Here is a 15,644-nt window from a genome sequence, read left to right on the forward strand (position 1 = left end):
AATATTTGAATGTAGAATCTGAGGGGAACAGCTCATTTTTAATGCAATGATAGAGTAAGTAGCTTTAACTGAGCTTTAAACCCAAATACATTTTTTGTTTAAACTCAACATCCTTTGCTCATAGAACCATGGAAATATACCACACAGCAGGCTATTTTTTGGCTGTTTTTCATATTAGTGTTTGGTCCTCCAAAAAGCCTTTCTCTTTTCCGGTACTCCAATACCCTTTCTTTGCTTACCCTCTTTTTGCCTTTTTAATAGCCAACTCGACTTCAATCCCACATTTAAATGATAGATGTGTTTACATCCCAAGATCTCTCTGTTGCTCCATTGAGAATTCCACCGTGCAGGGTATAACTCCACTCCCTATTCTTTCTCACAGAATTCAGCATATTTTTCTATATTGAGCTCCATTCACTACCAATCTGTCCATTCCACTAATCTTGTCAATGTCTCTTCCTCTTCCTCACTGCATCATCTAAACTCCTGCAACCTGATCATTGATATATTTATATATGGAGAGAACAAGAGAGATCCCGTCATTTAGAGAAACATCCCTTAATTCCCAATTTCTGTCGCCTGACTTTTAACTGTTCTTCAATCAATTTTTGAACTTTTCCATGTGCCTTAATTTTTAGCAGCAAATCTTTTATGTGTACCCTTATTGAACACCTTAAAAGCAAATCAAAACTCATCTACTGTATCTCCCTTATCCACATTTGTAGTTACTTCAAATAAAACAATCAAATCAGCTAACCTCAGTCTTCCCTTTACAAACCGTGTTGGGTATCCCTTATCAGTCTCATCTTTTTAAAATGCTCAACATCGACATCCCATATTATGACCTCAAATGGTTTTCATGCAACTGACATGAGACTTGGGCTTATACATTAACTGTTTCCTACCTTCAAGACAGCCCCTGGCCGGCAACAAATCAAGCACTGCATTTTTTTTGTTCTAAGAAATGATCTTCAACATATTCTAAAAGACCTCTACATTCCAACCCACACTCTTTTTTGCAGTCTATCCTCAAATAACTAAAGTCAGCGAACCTTATGGCCAAAACTTGTTATTCTTGCAAGTCTTCCTAAATTGCTTATAAATTTCTCGGTGTCAGCTCGGCTCAGTTAGTACCACTCTCGCCTCTGAGTCAGAAGGTTGTGGGGTCAGGTACCAAATTGGGATCGTCGAGGCTGGCACTCCAATGCAGTGCCGGGGGTGTGCTGCATTGTTGGAGGCATGTACTTTGGATGAGACATTAAACCGAGGTTCCATCTGCCTGCTTAGCTAGAAGTTAAAGATGTCATGGCTCTATTCAAAAAAAAAGGGAGTTCCTTCCTGGTGTCCTGCCCAACAATCCCTCAAATAAAATTGGCCATTCACTTTATGGCTGTTTGTGGGACGTGCTGCACAAATTGGCTGCTGCGTTCACATACTAATTACAATCACTGCACCTTACAGTGCATTTAGTGCAGCACTTTGAGTCCAAACTAAATTGAGTTGGAGTAACTTAACTTTGAAATTTTAGATTAAATATGGTATCTTTTAATTTTCAGCATTTTCTGGNAAAAAAACAAGTGGTTCATGTCCAGTTTAGGTGGCACACTATTTCCTGCCTATAATTATGGGTAAATTTTGACTAAAGTTTTGACTTATTGTCTTATTGGCTGCAGTTTTTCAATCAGACAGGGACCTGGTGCCAGACAGAAGATTGGGATTATGTATTTCTCCTCAGTGAGTGAGGATAATCTCCTGCTGCTTTGAGTCGGTTGTTCTGGCTAATGTTCACGCTGGTGTGAGTGCACAGGGTGGAAACCACAATGAAACAATCCAATAAATCCAATATGTAGCCAATAGGGGGCATCTTAAACAAACAAATTAAATGGACCGAAAAAACTAAAAAACATTAGTATACAGAATTGGGATTAATTAGTGATTATCTTCTGAAGAAAAGACGCATAAAATTTCCTTAACCTCGCTGCTTTACATACTGTGCTGTTCCAGATTAACTTCTTAATATTCATTTATTTCCAAGCAGTGTGTTGCAATCTGATGTTGTTTGGACCTTTAAGATTGTAATTAGAAAATCCAAATGAACTGCTGTGTAAAGTAATCTATTTTACAGTCATGTAGCGTTAGACTGAATGTCATTTGAAAAGTTATAGTTATTAAATAGCCAAGGGCAATAGGATTTTGATCTGAGCGGGCTGAAGGAAGAGGCTAATAATGATAAGGTGATGGCATTCTTCTTTTGAGCAATGGGATGATGTTGCATTGCAATTCTATTTCAGTACTCGCACATTTCAATAATGGAAGCTTATTGTAAGTCTAGATGTAAAACGCCTTCTTTGAGATTGGTTAAAACGTGTGCGACTTGTGCTGTAACACAATTAATGTGATAACTAATCTCTTTTCAACATGAATAGAGCAATTTATTTATTTTTAAAAGTCTTTTATTATGCTCCATTGGTGGCAAGGCGGAGGGACTGGGGGATGGAATTTCAGAGTGGCAGGGAGGCTGAAGGCCCGCCTGCCAATGGTGGGGCGGGCAACGTGGAGGTTGTGAAGCAGAATGGAGCCCGCTGAGTGGAGGAAGTGGACAGGTTGGGAGGAGGTCAAAGAGGTAGGGAAGAGCAAGGCCATGGAGGGCCTTGAAGGTGAAAACCAGGATCTTCAATTGTATCCTCTGAGTGATAGGGAGCCAGTGGAGCCAGGCGAGGATGGGGGTGATAGGTGCCTGGTGCGGGAGAGGACATGGATGACCTGCAGCTTGTGGGGGGAGGAGTTGGAGAGGCCGACAAGCAGCGAGTTTGCATAGTCGAGCCTGAATGTAATGAACGCACGATGACTATGTCCACTTCCGCCAGTTCTAGTTGCTGTATCAGCCTGGTTCACTCTCACCTGAGTCAGAATATCATGGAGCTTGATATTTTGTACCCAATGCTTCAGTGATTAGAGTTCCCGGCTTCTCGAGTCAGGAGGACAAAACCAGCATCCCATTTATATTAACACATTTAAAATACGCACTTCTCGAAATAACTTTCAAATATTTAATGGACACAAGCATAAATTTTAACAACACCCCAAAAATTAAGTCGGAGTCGTAATACATAAAATGCTGGCACTTACGGTTTGAGCAGAGGAGCAAGCTGACCCACTTGTTTGTTACAAGTCCCTCCAAGGTGTAACTCTTCTGCCTTGTATTTTATCACCTTGTGCGTGTACTCTCACACTCACAAAATACACATGCTTACAGACAATGAGTTTTCATGTAAATCAGCCCTCCTTTCAGACAACAACATCCTTTAACATCCTGCTACCTGTGGGGTGTAAATGACTGAAACAGTACCATGCAAACATGAAGGCAACATTCTAACAGACATTCAGTCTCCATTTGAACGAGTATTCAATCGAGTTTGTTGGTTCACCACCGTCACAAGAAGGTTGTGGGTTTAAGCCCCACAAAAGGAATCGGTACAGAATCATAAAATTATAGAAATTTATGGCACAGAAGGAGGTCATTCGACCCATCAAGTCTGCCCTGGGTCTCAGACCAATGTGTTCATTCATTCGCACAGTCTGCCCTAATCCCACACTCCTTCAAGCCTCTAACTTTTCACAAACATTTGTGTGTCAGCCTGGCTCAACTTCCAGTACTCTCGTCTCTGAGTCAGAAGGTGGTGATAGTCCAGGCTGACACTCCAATGGAGTGCTGAGACTGTGCTGCTTTGTTGGAGCTGCCATTCTTCACATCGGTTAAAGCAAAGTCCCATGTGCTTGGTTCAGCTGAATGTTAAAAACATCCTGTAGCATGAAGATCCTATTTGAAAAGAGAAGGGAGTTTATCCTGTCTCCAGCTCAACAATCCTTCAGATAAACCTAGTCATTCACTTTATGGCTGTTTGTGGTTTATTGTTAATATAGTATTATTTCCCAACATGAAAGGTGTTGTACAAATGTAAATTACAGGTATATTTTTGTGCTTAAATTGGCTGTTCGCCTACAGACATACATAATCACTACACTTTACAGTTTATCCTGTGAAGTTGAGACCAGTGTCTGCTGACGTAAAAAGCGTCATATCAAATGTAAGGTGTATAATTATAACTAAAACTTTGATATCTTGGCCACATGCATGACAGATTACTTCAGATTTATCTGAACATGGTATGCTGGGTTCTGTATCAGGAGGTTGCAGCTTCCAATCCCACGTCAAGGCTTTGAGTTTGAGCCGATGCAGTGCTGGAAGAACTTTGTATTTTGGAAAGACGTTAAACTAAGATGCCATCTCCTGTCTGCCTCTTCAGGTGGACACTATTCGAAAAGTAAAGGGAGTTTCTCCAGTGTCCTGGCCAATAAACCCTCAGATAAAAAAATTGGTCATTCACCTCTTGGCTGTTTGTGGGACATTACTATGTGTAAATCGGCTGCTGAGTTCCCTTATAAAATACATGTTGCAATAAATCCTTTGAAGCGCTTTGATGACTGCTGAGCGCAACTGGCTACCACGTTTCACCCACAAAATGCAGTCAATCCACTTGACAGTATATATTGTGAAGCTCTTTGAGACATATCAATGATGTGGTAAGTCACTATATCAAATACAAGGATTATTTAGATCAATAATAATAATCCTTGCATTTGATATCGCGTATTATCACATCGTTGAGATAACAAAGCTCTTCACAGAATATACTACAAAGTGGATTGACTGTGTATTTTGTGGGCAAAATGCGGCAGCCAGTTGCGCACAGCAGAGTCCCACAAACCATCATGGATTGAGTAACCGATTTTATCTGGGTGATTGTTGGCCAGGATACCAGAAGAGAAACTCTCTTTTCGAATAGTGCCATTGGATCTTTAATCATCTGAATAGATTAATGTACATTCCATTTTATATTCTCTGTGTGTCATCCAACCGGAGCTCACAATGTGTTACTGAGCTTCCTGAACAGGAACTGTGAGGATTAATACAGGGTGACCCGCATTATAACTCATTTTAATGGTCCATAAAATTGGGGGCTGTGTTATAGCCAGTCAGTGGGGAGAAAAATGCTGGTCGTGCTTCCAAGTTGTCAGGTCTCAGCTGACGTTACTTCTGTCACAGGCTGGATGGCATGTGCTTCACTAGAAGTGCTTGGCGTGGCTGACCTGCAGTGTGCTTTTGCAGGAAGCTGGTCAGTGAGATGGAGTCCTGTAGCCTAGTGGTGTAGCAAGCGAGAGTACACAGGTTCTGCTCAGGACGAATCCTTAGGCAAATGCTTAATCCACACGCCTCTGTTTACCTAGCTATAAGTTAGATCCTGGTTGTTCATCGATTGGCGGGTTGCTTTCCAGGGATAATATTCCCTTCAAAAAAAAATAATTTTGTCACTCAAACCACAACTTTTTGTGGGGACCCCTGTGCACAATTGGCTACTGCATTTCGCCCACAACATATACAGTCAATTCACTTTACATTATATTCTGTGAAGCGCTTTGAGCCGTCTCAACGTGATAAGACACTGTATGAAATGCAAGGATTATTATTATTACCAGATATGCAGTTGCCTTATAACTGCATCATCCTGTATTCTCCCACCGTTTAATCTGATTTTGATTGAAGCAAAATAATCTGCTAGAAAAAGCTTGGTGAAGAACAAGGATCGTTGAGCTTGTAAATTTCAGCTATTTTGTGATTTTCTAGGAAGACATTCTACTGGTTTATTTGCTTTGTTCCCACTTGTTCCTGGAAGTCTGCTTGAGGTTTGAGCAGGGGCAATGTTAATTATAATTCTCAATGCCTGAGGAAAGTAGTTTTTTGACCTGCTGGGGGAACAAATCTCTTTTTTTATCTAGACTGGATCAGTTGTCTTGCATAAAAGTACCCATCTGGCAAGCAGTCTCTCAGACCTACGGCTATTCAGATGAATGGCAAAGTTCTTGATAGAACCAGCTGGCATGTGGGCTTTTACAAAACCTCATTGCTAGAAAAATAATCTTTGTGTCCAGAAAAGCTTCAAGATATAACTTCATGTAAATATGTTTTATTCCAGTGAATGAGAATTATTTTAATACTTTATACTGTGGTGGCCTTATTCCCTTGGTTTATCCAGGATCATGCTTAACCAGACTTAAACCAAATTCAGTTAATGGCTCTTTCAGCAGTTTTTCCAACCATGTAGAACCAGCACAGAAGACAGTTCAGTCTATTGTGTCTTCAGCGCAGTCATTACAGTTGCATTTGCCTCCACTTTCCTCCCATATCCCTGTAGTTCATTCATTTTTTTTAGATATTTATCTTGTTCCATTTTCAAAGCTAATATGGATTCTGTCTCAACCACCTCTTCTGGCAGGGTATTCCATAGCCTAACCATTCCGTGTGAGAAAACATTCTCCTAACCTCCTGATTTGCTTGTTTGCTAACTCTTGAATTGATGACTTCTTGTCCCCGACTCACTGACCAGTGGAAATTGGAATGTCAGCCAAGACTATGTCAGTTCAAGGTCCTGATGGAGGGCTTGAACCCTTCTGACTCAGAGTGAGAGTGCTGCTGACTGAAGCAGGCTGACACCTAATGAAATAAAAAAGTGATTTGAGTATGGATAAATCTTGACTAAGTGGATGGGGAGAGTTGAGAAAAAAGTAAGGAATGTTTTTTAAATTTCTTAAGCCATAATGTGAAACAGATGGAAAGCTACATGTATCTCCTATTAAATAATTTTATTTTTCACCTTGGAGTCTGACCACGGTTGGTCAGTGAGTTTCTCTCGTGATGATTAAATGCATAAGGTCTCCATTAATTTTCTTCCATCTCTTGTGTTGCTCTTGATGTGAGAATGATTCCTTTCTTCTCAGAATTCCAAAGTGACGGAAGAACATGAAGAAGAGAACCCCTACGAATTGCTTTTGACAGCGGAAACAAAGAAGCCAACTGCTCTGGATGCATCTCAATTCAGAGCAGAAAGTGCAGGTATTGTGTTAACATTTATACACTGTATTGGAGTGTGAATTTACTGCTGGAGTCTAACCAACTAAAACTGCATAGCTTGCCATCGAATGCATTGTTCGTCAAGTTTTCCCGCTGCCAGCTGGGACCACTCTACCCAATATAGCTTTGCTTTGCAAAATTAACGGGAGCTGAGTAGGAGGAATTCCTGCTCCCGGTGATTGGTCTGACGCTCCAAGGCCCAGCCGATGAGCCACGCTGGTTGGTCTGTTATCAGCAGTGCCCTGGAGTACTGTGGACTCGCTTGGCTCAGGAGCCAAACTACCAAGACCACCAGAGAGTATTGACTTGATTCCAACATTCTATTAACAAGTATGTCACCTTGCAGCTAGTTCTGCTCCAGGTGGACACTGCTTCTCTGGTGTCAAAAAAGAAACCATTTGTTTTCTGATGCTCTAGAAGTAAATAAATTTACTAATAGGAGCGGAAAAGGAACTGATATAGATATTCAATATAAAGGAATCTGTGGAGAAATGTATGATATTCATAAGCTGTTCTAATAAATCATTTGGAAATCAGGCAGAGAATAAATCTGAATGTGTCGCGTCTCAGAAATGTAATCGTGTTAATGTGAAGGGTAGAGCGTGTTGATGATCTAATGCCTTTTCTCAGCACAGACAATTTATGGAGAACATCTTGCAGTAAGTGCGGGAAAAATGTAATAAAATGTTCACTATATATGTTAATAGCCAAGTAATTCAGATGTGAAACATGTTGCTGGTTATCACTTTTGCTATGTGTTCATCTGTTGGGGGAAAAATGGTTCATTTTAGCAATATTGTGATGGACAATTGTTATCGTGTCATGTAATCTGGATCTAAACATCAGACCAACCCTCCCCAGCTTCTGATTAATGTGAGTAATGCAAAAAAATCTTAAGTAATTTTGATAGGGACTTAGGAGAATAAGTCCTAAGTAAAATTTGGGCGATTGTACAATTTATAAAGCTAAGACTTGTGTGAGTTTCACTGTATTAGAAATTTTCCATTTCACTGCTTTGAATTTCATTCTGCACAGTGAATGGATTGCAAGCAGAGCACCTCAGGCTGCTTGTCAATTGTGGCTATTGGATCAAATAGTCTGTCCATGAGCTAAATATAGAACTTGTGAGGTTTTCACGGAATCCACAGAGACTTGATTGAAGTAAGATTTGAAGACAATTCATGTTATTTCTCTTTGCTTCAGGCAGGGACTGGGCGAAATTAACAAAAGGTGCAGGTAAATGGAAAATGTGATTGATCTTGATAGAGTTTGCCTGTATGTAACATGGTCCAAGAATGAAAAGTGTTGAATATCTGGATTTAGATTCAGGTCTGCCTTTGTGCACCACTGGATTAAAAAAATGGTGTGTTAATTTGAAATGAGAGAAGCGATGAAAAGACAGAAGCTTAAGAGGAAGACTGACAGTTTCATGCTGTGACTCGTAAACAAAAGCAGTGTTTAAATATAAATGTATTAATGTTTCAAAATGTTGTGGCTGATTCCCTCTGTTCTTCTAGGATGCTCCACATGAACTAGAAGGACATTTAAGTAAAGTATGAACAGGCTTTAAAACACCTGCTATTTCTCTTTCCCACCTAACTTGTTTAAGCCATTTGTGTCCTATTGTAAAAACTATTTTGGACAAGCAGAGAACTTTCTTCCTACTCAATTCCCCAACATTTTCTTCTAAATGTCATTGGAAAGTTTTATTATCAAAATCTCCATATTTTTGTTTCCTTAAACATAATCATCTCAAACTAGTTTTATAACGCAATTTTGAATTTCTCATTGCCAAGGTTGCACTGGGGAAGCAGGGAATGAGAGATCAATAGCCAATGCTCCAGCATTAACTGGTGGGATATTGAAACCTCCATTAGGAAGGACAGTCATAAATGTTTTTTTTAATTCTGCCAAATGATTGTTAATGGTAAATAAAACATTTAGGATACAGTTATTACAGAGCTTATATCCTGCTTTGTTTCTTTTTGAGGCACACACACAGAAAAATCCATATCGCTTCTGCTGTAAAACGTAATTCTGCCCTGTGGAAAGAAGCCATAATTGGGCCAGCTCCATTTCATTCTCCTCTCAAGGGTTTCAGTCTTGATGAGGTGAGAGAGAAAGATTTGGTAGGTGTAGGTGTGTGAATTTGCTGAGAATCTATGCCAGGTTATAATTGATATTGGCAGAAATGGCTCTGTCTTGGCTGTGAGTTGAAGGTCAGATTTGATCAAGTATCTGATTCTCTTGTGCAGCATTGGGTGTGAACTGAATACGTAGGAAGTATATAGTGTATGTGCTTGGTTATTGGCTCAGTTGGTAGCACTCTTGCCTCTAAGTTAAAAGGTGGATTCATGCCCATGTCAGAACTTTGAACTTTTAGAGTCAAGGCTGACACTTCAGTGCAGTGCTGAGAGTGCACTTCATTGTTGGAGGTGCCATCCTTGGGATGAGTCATTAAACCTACCTGTTCAGGTGGACAATGATGATCCCATTGGCACTTCAAAAAGAGAATTGATTTTCTCCTGATGTCCTAGGCAACAATACTCCAAATAAAATTGGTCATGGCTTCATGACTGTTTGTGGGACATTGCTATGTGAAAATTGGCTGCCACATTTATCACAAACTAGATGTACCCTTTGCAGCCTTCACTTGTAACCAAAGGATCCAATATGGAATGTAGATTTCAGTGATGATGGACGCCATCTGATTCATAGTCTCTGCTGGATCATGGTTGAGCGCAGCTAAATGGAGTGACCTCTGCTGCTGGGCGGCATTTTGCCATGTTCTTGCATGCCTTTCTGCGTCCAAGTCTTGCCGGGCTGTTCTTTGAGCAAGCAATTGATTTTGCCTTGTTCTTACATGCCTTTCTGGTTCGAAGTCCAACCATGCTGTTCTTTTTTCTTCAGTTTCATTTAGTCGACCTTTTCTCTTTTACCTAGAATTTTTATGTGTTCCTGAAAGGCTTGATCTTCACTTCTTAGACATCTTTATCGCTTAAGATTAAGAAAACGTGCTGTTGGGAGGATTCCTTGTTGGAGTCCATACATGTGTGATGAGCTTGTTTAGGTCATAGCTCACCAACAATAGGAGATACCCGAAAAAATATGCTCATGACACTCCCCCATGCAAGACCTTTCCGATGAGGTTATTGTGTTATTGGCAGACACACAAATATTTCATCTTTATTAGTATAGATACCTCTAAACTTTATGATAAATCCTGTGAAGTGTTTTGAGATGTCTCAACAATGTGATAAGGTGCTATATCGAATGCAAGGATTAATGTATATTATACTTATGCCTCCCTTGTTTTAGATATTTAAAATCCCACAAGAAATTTCACGCTAATTTACCCGAGGCCAGTGTATGCAAGCAAGTTGTTTTTAAAAATATATATAATTAAAATAAAAAACATTTTAAAAAGCAGATAAGGTTATTCATTCACTTCATGGCTGTTTATGGGATATTGTTGCGCTCAAATTGGTTGCCTCGGTTGCCTACAAATACAATCACTACACTTTACAGTAAAATCCTATGAAGAGCTTTGAGACTTCTCAACAATGTGGTAAAGTGCTATCAAATGCAAAGATTATTATAAGAGGAAACCTGATGCTGTTGTGCTGTGCTGTGAATACTGTAATGTCTTACAAACAGCAGCTCATTGACCTAAATGGTGATAAAGTGCCTGGTCTGTATTGATGTTTGAGCCTGTCCACATTGTTGGAATAATACACCACAGATTACTCTTGTACCTGTACCTTATTTGAAATGCTGTTATTAACAGACACATTTTAAATTTGTTGATTACACCAGTTTTGTCCAATTATCACTGTCTTTTATTGATCTGCATTAAAAAATTGCAATCTGTAGCCTTCAAATTTTTTTGTTTTCAGTATGAGCCAAGTGATGGCTTTTTAATAAACTAACTTAACCTCTGAATATTTAGGATATTTTTTCCTATCGGTTCCCCTCCTCTAAATACGATTGATTCCTTTTTCCAGTATAGTATTTCAGCTAATTGTCCATTCACATGTGAGCCTAGATATTGAGTGTGAGCAAGTATTTGATCATGCGAGATGTTCCAGTTTTGCCAGGCCTTTGAGATATTGTACATGAAGGGTGCTATTTGAATGAAAGTGTTTTTACACTGTCCTCACCTGGCATCGACACATATGAGGACAGGTTCAAGCAAAGGGATCACTGCACAGCTATCAAGAGCCCTGCCAGCCCTGCTTATCAATCTTATTCAAACACTGCTGTGCTCTAATGCAGATCAGGTATCAAACCAGGAATCTTTCTTGTCTAAGGATCAGCTACTTGTTAGATGAACGATGAGGCCATCAGCAAGGGAAATTGTATTTTTAACATCTATTGAGCTCTCAATAACTCCCTTTGCTGACACCCTTGCCCAGTATATTCAAACCGCTTCCTACCCACACAAGTTCCTTTTTGAACATCCACCGCTAATTGTTAGTCCAAAGAGCTTGCATCAGAGCCCACATGCACAAATCTGACCACACAGTCCACTATCAGGTTTGGTTGAAACGTACCAAAACTTACCAGTTCTCCCTCTTCTCAGGCAAATCCTCCTCCTGCTCCAGGAACATCCTGGAGAGCAAAGATTCCCCCACTACCTCTTCTCCATCAGCACCAACCACCTCCTCCGCACATCCTCCTATGCCAGTCAAGTAGGAGTGAAGTATGAAGACCATTGAGTAAATTTGTATGAAGACTTCTCAGCTTCATATTCACTGACCAACACTGACAATAATTAAATGTATACAGAAGCATATATTTAACACTACAATGCTGCATTGGTGATGTTTTTAATGATTTTTAATATATATTTTTTAAACGTTATTCTATATATGGTCAAGCCATTCAAAGAATTGATTGATTAGGAAAAAATATTTTAACCTTTGTTCCAGAATTGTAAAAACTCCTTCTGACAAATCTAGTTCTGGAGTAGTTAGATCCCACTCTGGTCACATTGCCACTCTTATTTTGGATTGAGGGAGAATTGAGGAGTGGGGGAATTATTTCGAATCGCAATATTGAATGTCTCGAAAAAAATAAAAAACAGAAAAACAGAATGCTTCAGGTTGGTGACCTTTCATCAACGTTAAATCACTTTCCTCTCTCCATAGATGCTGCCTGACCTGAGTGTACCCAGCGACTTATGTTTTTATTTCAGATTTCCAACATTTGCAGTATTTTTCCTTTTATTGAATGTGTCAAAGTAGTTTCAACACAGATTGGGACTGGCGTCTGATCTCCACATGTTGGACTATCCCACTCTCACTGTTTGAGGATGAAAGCACGACTTCAAGGTTTATTGAAAATTGGAGAGAAGGAAGAGAGCATTGCAGCTTACTCTTATGGATCACTTTATCAGCATCTAGGATCCAGTACAGTAAAGCAATTCAATACACTATAGATTTTTCTTGTCAAAGAGAAATGGATTTCATTTCAGTCTTACATTAGGAAGACGTTTGTGGTGTGTCTAAATGTGAGAACTGTTCAAAATATTCAACTATGCAGAAGAATTAAATTTATCATTGCAGAAATGTCAAACTGACACAACACAGTAAAGTACAGTATTTCTAAACAAAAACAGAAGTCGCTGAGAACACTCAGCAGGTCAGGCAGCGTCTATGGAGAAAGGAAAGTGAATCAACGTTTCGGGTGCACGACCCTTCGTCAGAACTGTTCTGATGAAGTGTCATGCACTGGAAACATTGATTCACTTTTCCATAGATGCTGCCTCACCTGCTGAGTGCTCTCAGCGACTTCTGTTTTTGTTTCAGATTTTCAGCATCTGCAATATTTTGCGTTTTGTATTTTGTATTTCTGAACAGTTGGGGGTCACAGCATTAACATAGCATTTTCATTATCAAAAGGATTGAAGCAACTGAGAATTCACGTTAGTACTGTATTACCAGTCCAATTTTCCACTAGTAAGTTAGTGTGTGCTAATTTGCGTTGTTATGCAAATTGAACAGGGATTTGTCATAGTTTTTGGGGAGGGGGTGGGGAAGTTGATGCAAGGAAAGGGAAGACGTGATAGAAGAGAAGAACAGCTTCTTCCATCAAGAAATTGCACTGAATTGATCCGACCTATAGAAGAGTCAACATACACCCTCCCGACTCGAGAGGATGTGGATCAGGATGAAACAGGGGGAAATGTCTTTGTTCAAGATTCATGCAGCATTAATTTATATTGGGCTCACTCGGCACGGTCAGCCAGTGGCCCTGCTCTCACTGCCAAGCTTCAACCTCATAGGTAAAGCCTCCTTTGAGCTTCCCACGTGAGTAGCTGATTTGCTGCATTTCTCTCTGACTATCCTCTTTGGGTCTACTTAGCTCCAGGGCACTTCTTGAAAAGAGAAAGGAGTTTTTCCCAGTGTCCTTGCAAACAATCCCCCAGATAAAATTGGTCATTCACTTTATGGATGTTCGTAGGTCACAAATTGACCGCTGCGTTTGCCTGCAAAAATAGAAAATCACTGCACTTTGTAGTACAATACAAGACGACAATACAAAATTACAATATCAAATTACATTTGTATAGCGCTGTTCACGTCGGGAGGACGTCCCATGGCACTAGTAAATTCTGTGAAGTACTTTGAGACCTCGTTCAAACATGGAAGGTGCTATATTAACAGTAAGGATGAAATATGCCAGGCAATGGTTGATTCAAATCAAGTGGATCCCATTGTTGTGGTCACGGTAGTCCAGTACTTAAGGCACACTGATTGCACAGAAATTCAGGGCACTATTGCTGATAGCATGGCTCATTGGTGGGACTTGGAGGTACAGTCCAGTCACTGAGTGGAGGGATTCTTACCTCTTGGTTCCTGATAACCCTGCAAATCAAAGCCTTATTTGATAAGGTGACTCAGTTGGACAGAAAGCTTGCCAGTGTTTTCAGCTAATTGAACTGTTAACAGTACCCCCTAATTCAGAAACTGTGGCCTCATGCCTTGGCTCTTGTCAACCTGCACCTAAATTCACCAGGGCTAGGTAAGCAGGGTGTGCCTCACTAGATTGAGAGTGCACATGACATACCAAACAAATGGAAACTAAGCATACATTTGGTCTGAGGTCTCTTAAATATGACATTGGATGTTCATGTGTGTCAGATGCTCAGCTGACCAAAGAAAAATTGCCCATTACCTGCCCAATGGTGCTCCTGGTGGCTATTCAGTGCTGTAGGTTTATAGCTGTAGTGTAGTGGGAAATGAATGGTAGCATCACATTCCTGTTTTTACAGGTACACTGAACAACTTCATGTGACATGCCATGACTAGGTCAGTGCAGTAAAAATGAGAAAGGTGATTCGTTACCTCAAGCTATGGTAACAATAATATTGAGTTACTTAAATCTATAGTGGATTTTAATCAACTGTGAATATCCTTGTTGATATCTGGCATTTATTTTATTAATTTGTCTTGCATTCTTTTCATAAAATTCCTCAGGATAAATCGGTTAAAATGATTATATATTTTTAAGGTGAGAAATTACTTTTAAAATTTTTCTTGATTAATTATTAGGTGCATTTCTTCGTTCCTCTGTGGTATTTCGCCCACAAAAAGTCATTAACTTTACAGTATGTTCTGTGAAGCGCTTTGAGACGTCTTGAAGACGTGAAAAGCGCTGTATCAAATACAAGGATTATTATAGCTTTCAAGTAGTTCTGCCTCTGACATGGCAACCAGTCAAGTGCTCTACTGCAATGGATTGTTGGGTTAAAGGTTTGGAATCATGAATACTTTTCCCTCCTCCTTTCCAATGACACTGGGTGCTTTATTCTGTGTTTAAAACCACTTGATTGTCCACTGTCATGACCCTCATCAAAAAGTAGATTTTTTGGGGGGGGTCATAAAGGCTGCTCCATTGTAAATGGGGTTACATTTCCACAAAAAATATCTTGATTTCATTTGTATAAGTTTGCATTAACTTTTAATTATTAATGACTTTCCAGAACTGCTTCATTTATAATCAGACACTGACTCGGAGTAATGACTTGTCAAACTGGCTTGCTGCTTTCCGAATAGATTAAAAAAACGTACAGGGAAATCAGTATCGCATATCATCACATATAATCAATTTTCGCATTCCAAGTGAAAAAATGACTGACTGATTTTATTAGAATAGTTTGTATGAAAAGTAATGGATATGCATTGCATCCTCAAGAATTTATTAACATGTCAAAAACACATTGATTTTTCAGCGGTCTCCAAATAATTGTTCTGAATCTCCAGTTTGTCTATGATGTAATTTAAACAGCATTTCTTGCAATTCTCGGTGAAAAATGAATAGGCTAAATTGCTACTTTACTGTTCGCTTTTTGTAGAAAAGGGAAACTCGTTTCTCCTTCAGGGATTCATCACTGTGGCGAAACGTTTGGTTCTCACTTCTGTCACTTGGGAAGCTTGTTTCTTAAATTAGACTTGCATTTAATTATTAGTGTTATGGAATTTTTTTATATTAAACTTTCCCTTGAGGGTGCATAACACCACTCTTACAATGGGAACCTGAGGTGGAATTCAGCTCGGACAGATGGATTAAGAGTCTCCCTACGAGTGACCACGTAGGTTTTAAAAGCCCTTTTCAGAGTTGCAGATGTATCCTAAAGGTAGACCTGCATTAGAATCTAACTCAAGAGTAA

At 39.6% G+C, this 15,644-nt stretch overlaps 1 protein-coding gene across 3 annotated transcripts in view; it reads left to right on the plus strand.

The window, feature by feature from the left end:
• Positions 1-15,644, plus strand: part of anks1ab (ankyrin repeat and sterile alpha motif domain containing 1Ab) — a 197,066-nt gene that overhangs the window by 71,252 nt on the left and 110,170 nt on the right. For all 3 annotated transcript variants that reach the window (XM_042342162.1, XM_007894134.2, XM_042342163.1), the window contains exon 10: positions 6,838-6,952. In XM_042342162.1, the coding sequence (XP_042198096.1) occupies positions 6,838-6,952 (115 nt within the window). The remainder of the gene's footprint in view (positions 1-6,837; positions 6,953-15,644) is intronic.

This window comes from Callorhinchus milii, unplaced genomic scaffold (genome assembly GCF_018977255.1).
Source record: "Callorhinchus milii isolate IMCB2004 unplaced genomic scaffold, IMCB_Cmil_1.0 Scaffold19, whole genome shotgun sequence".
Taxonomy (NCBI): Eukaryota; Metazoa; Chordata; class Chondrichthyes; order Chimaeriformes; family Callorhinchidae; genus Callorhinchus; species Callorhinchus milii.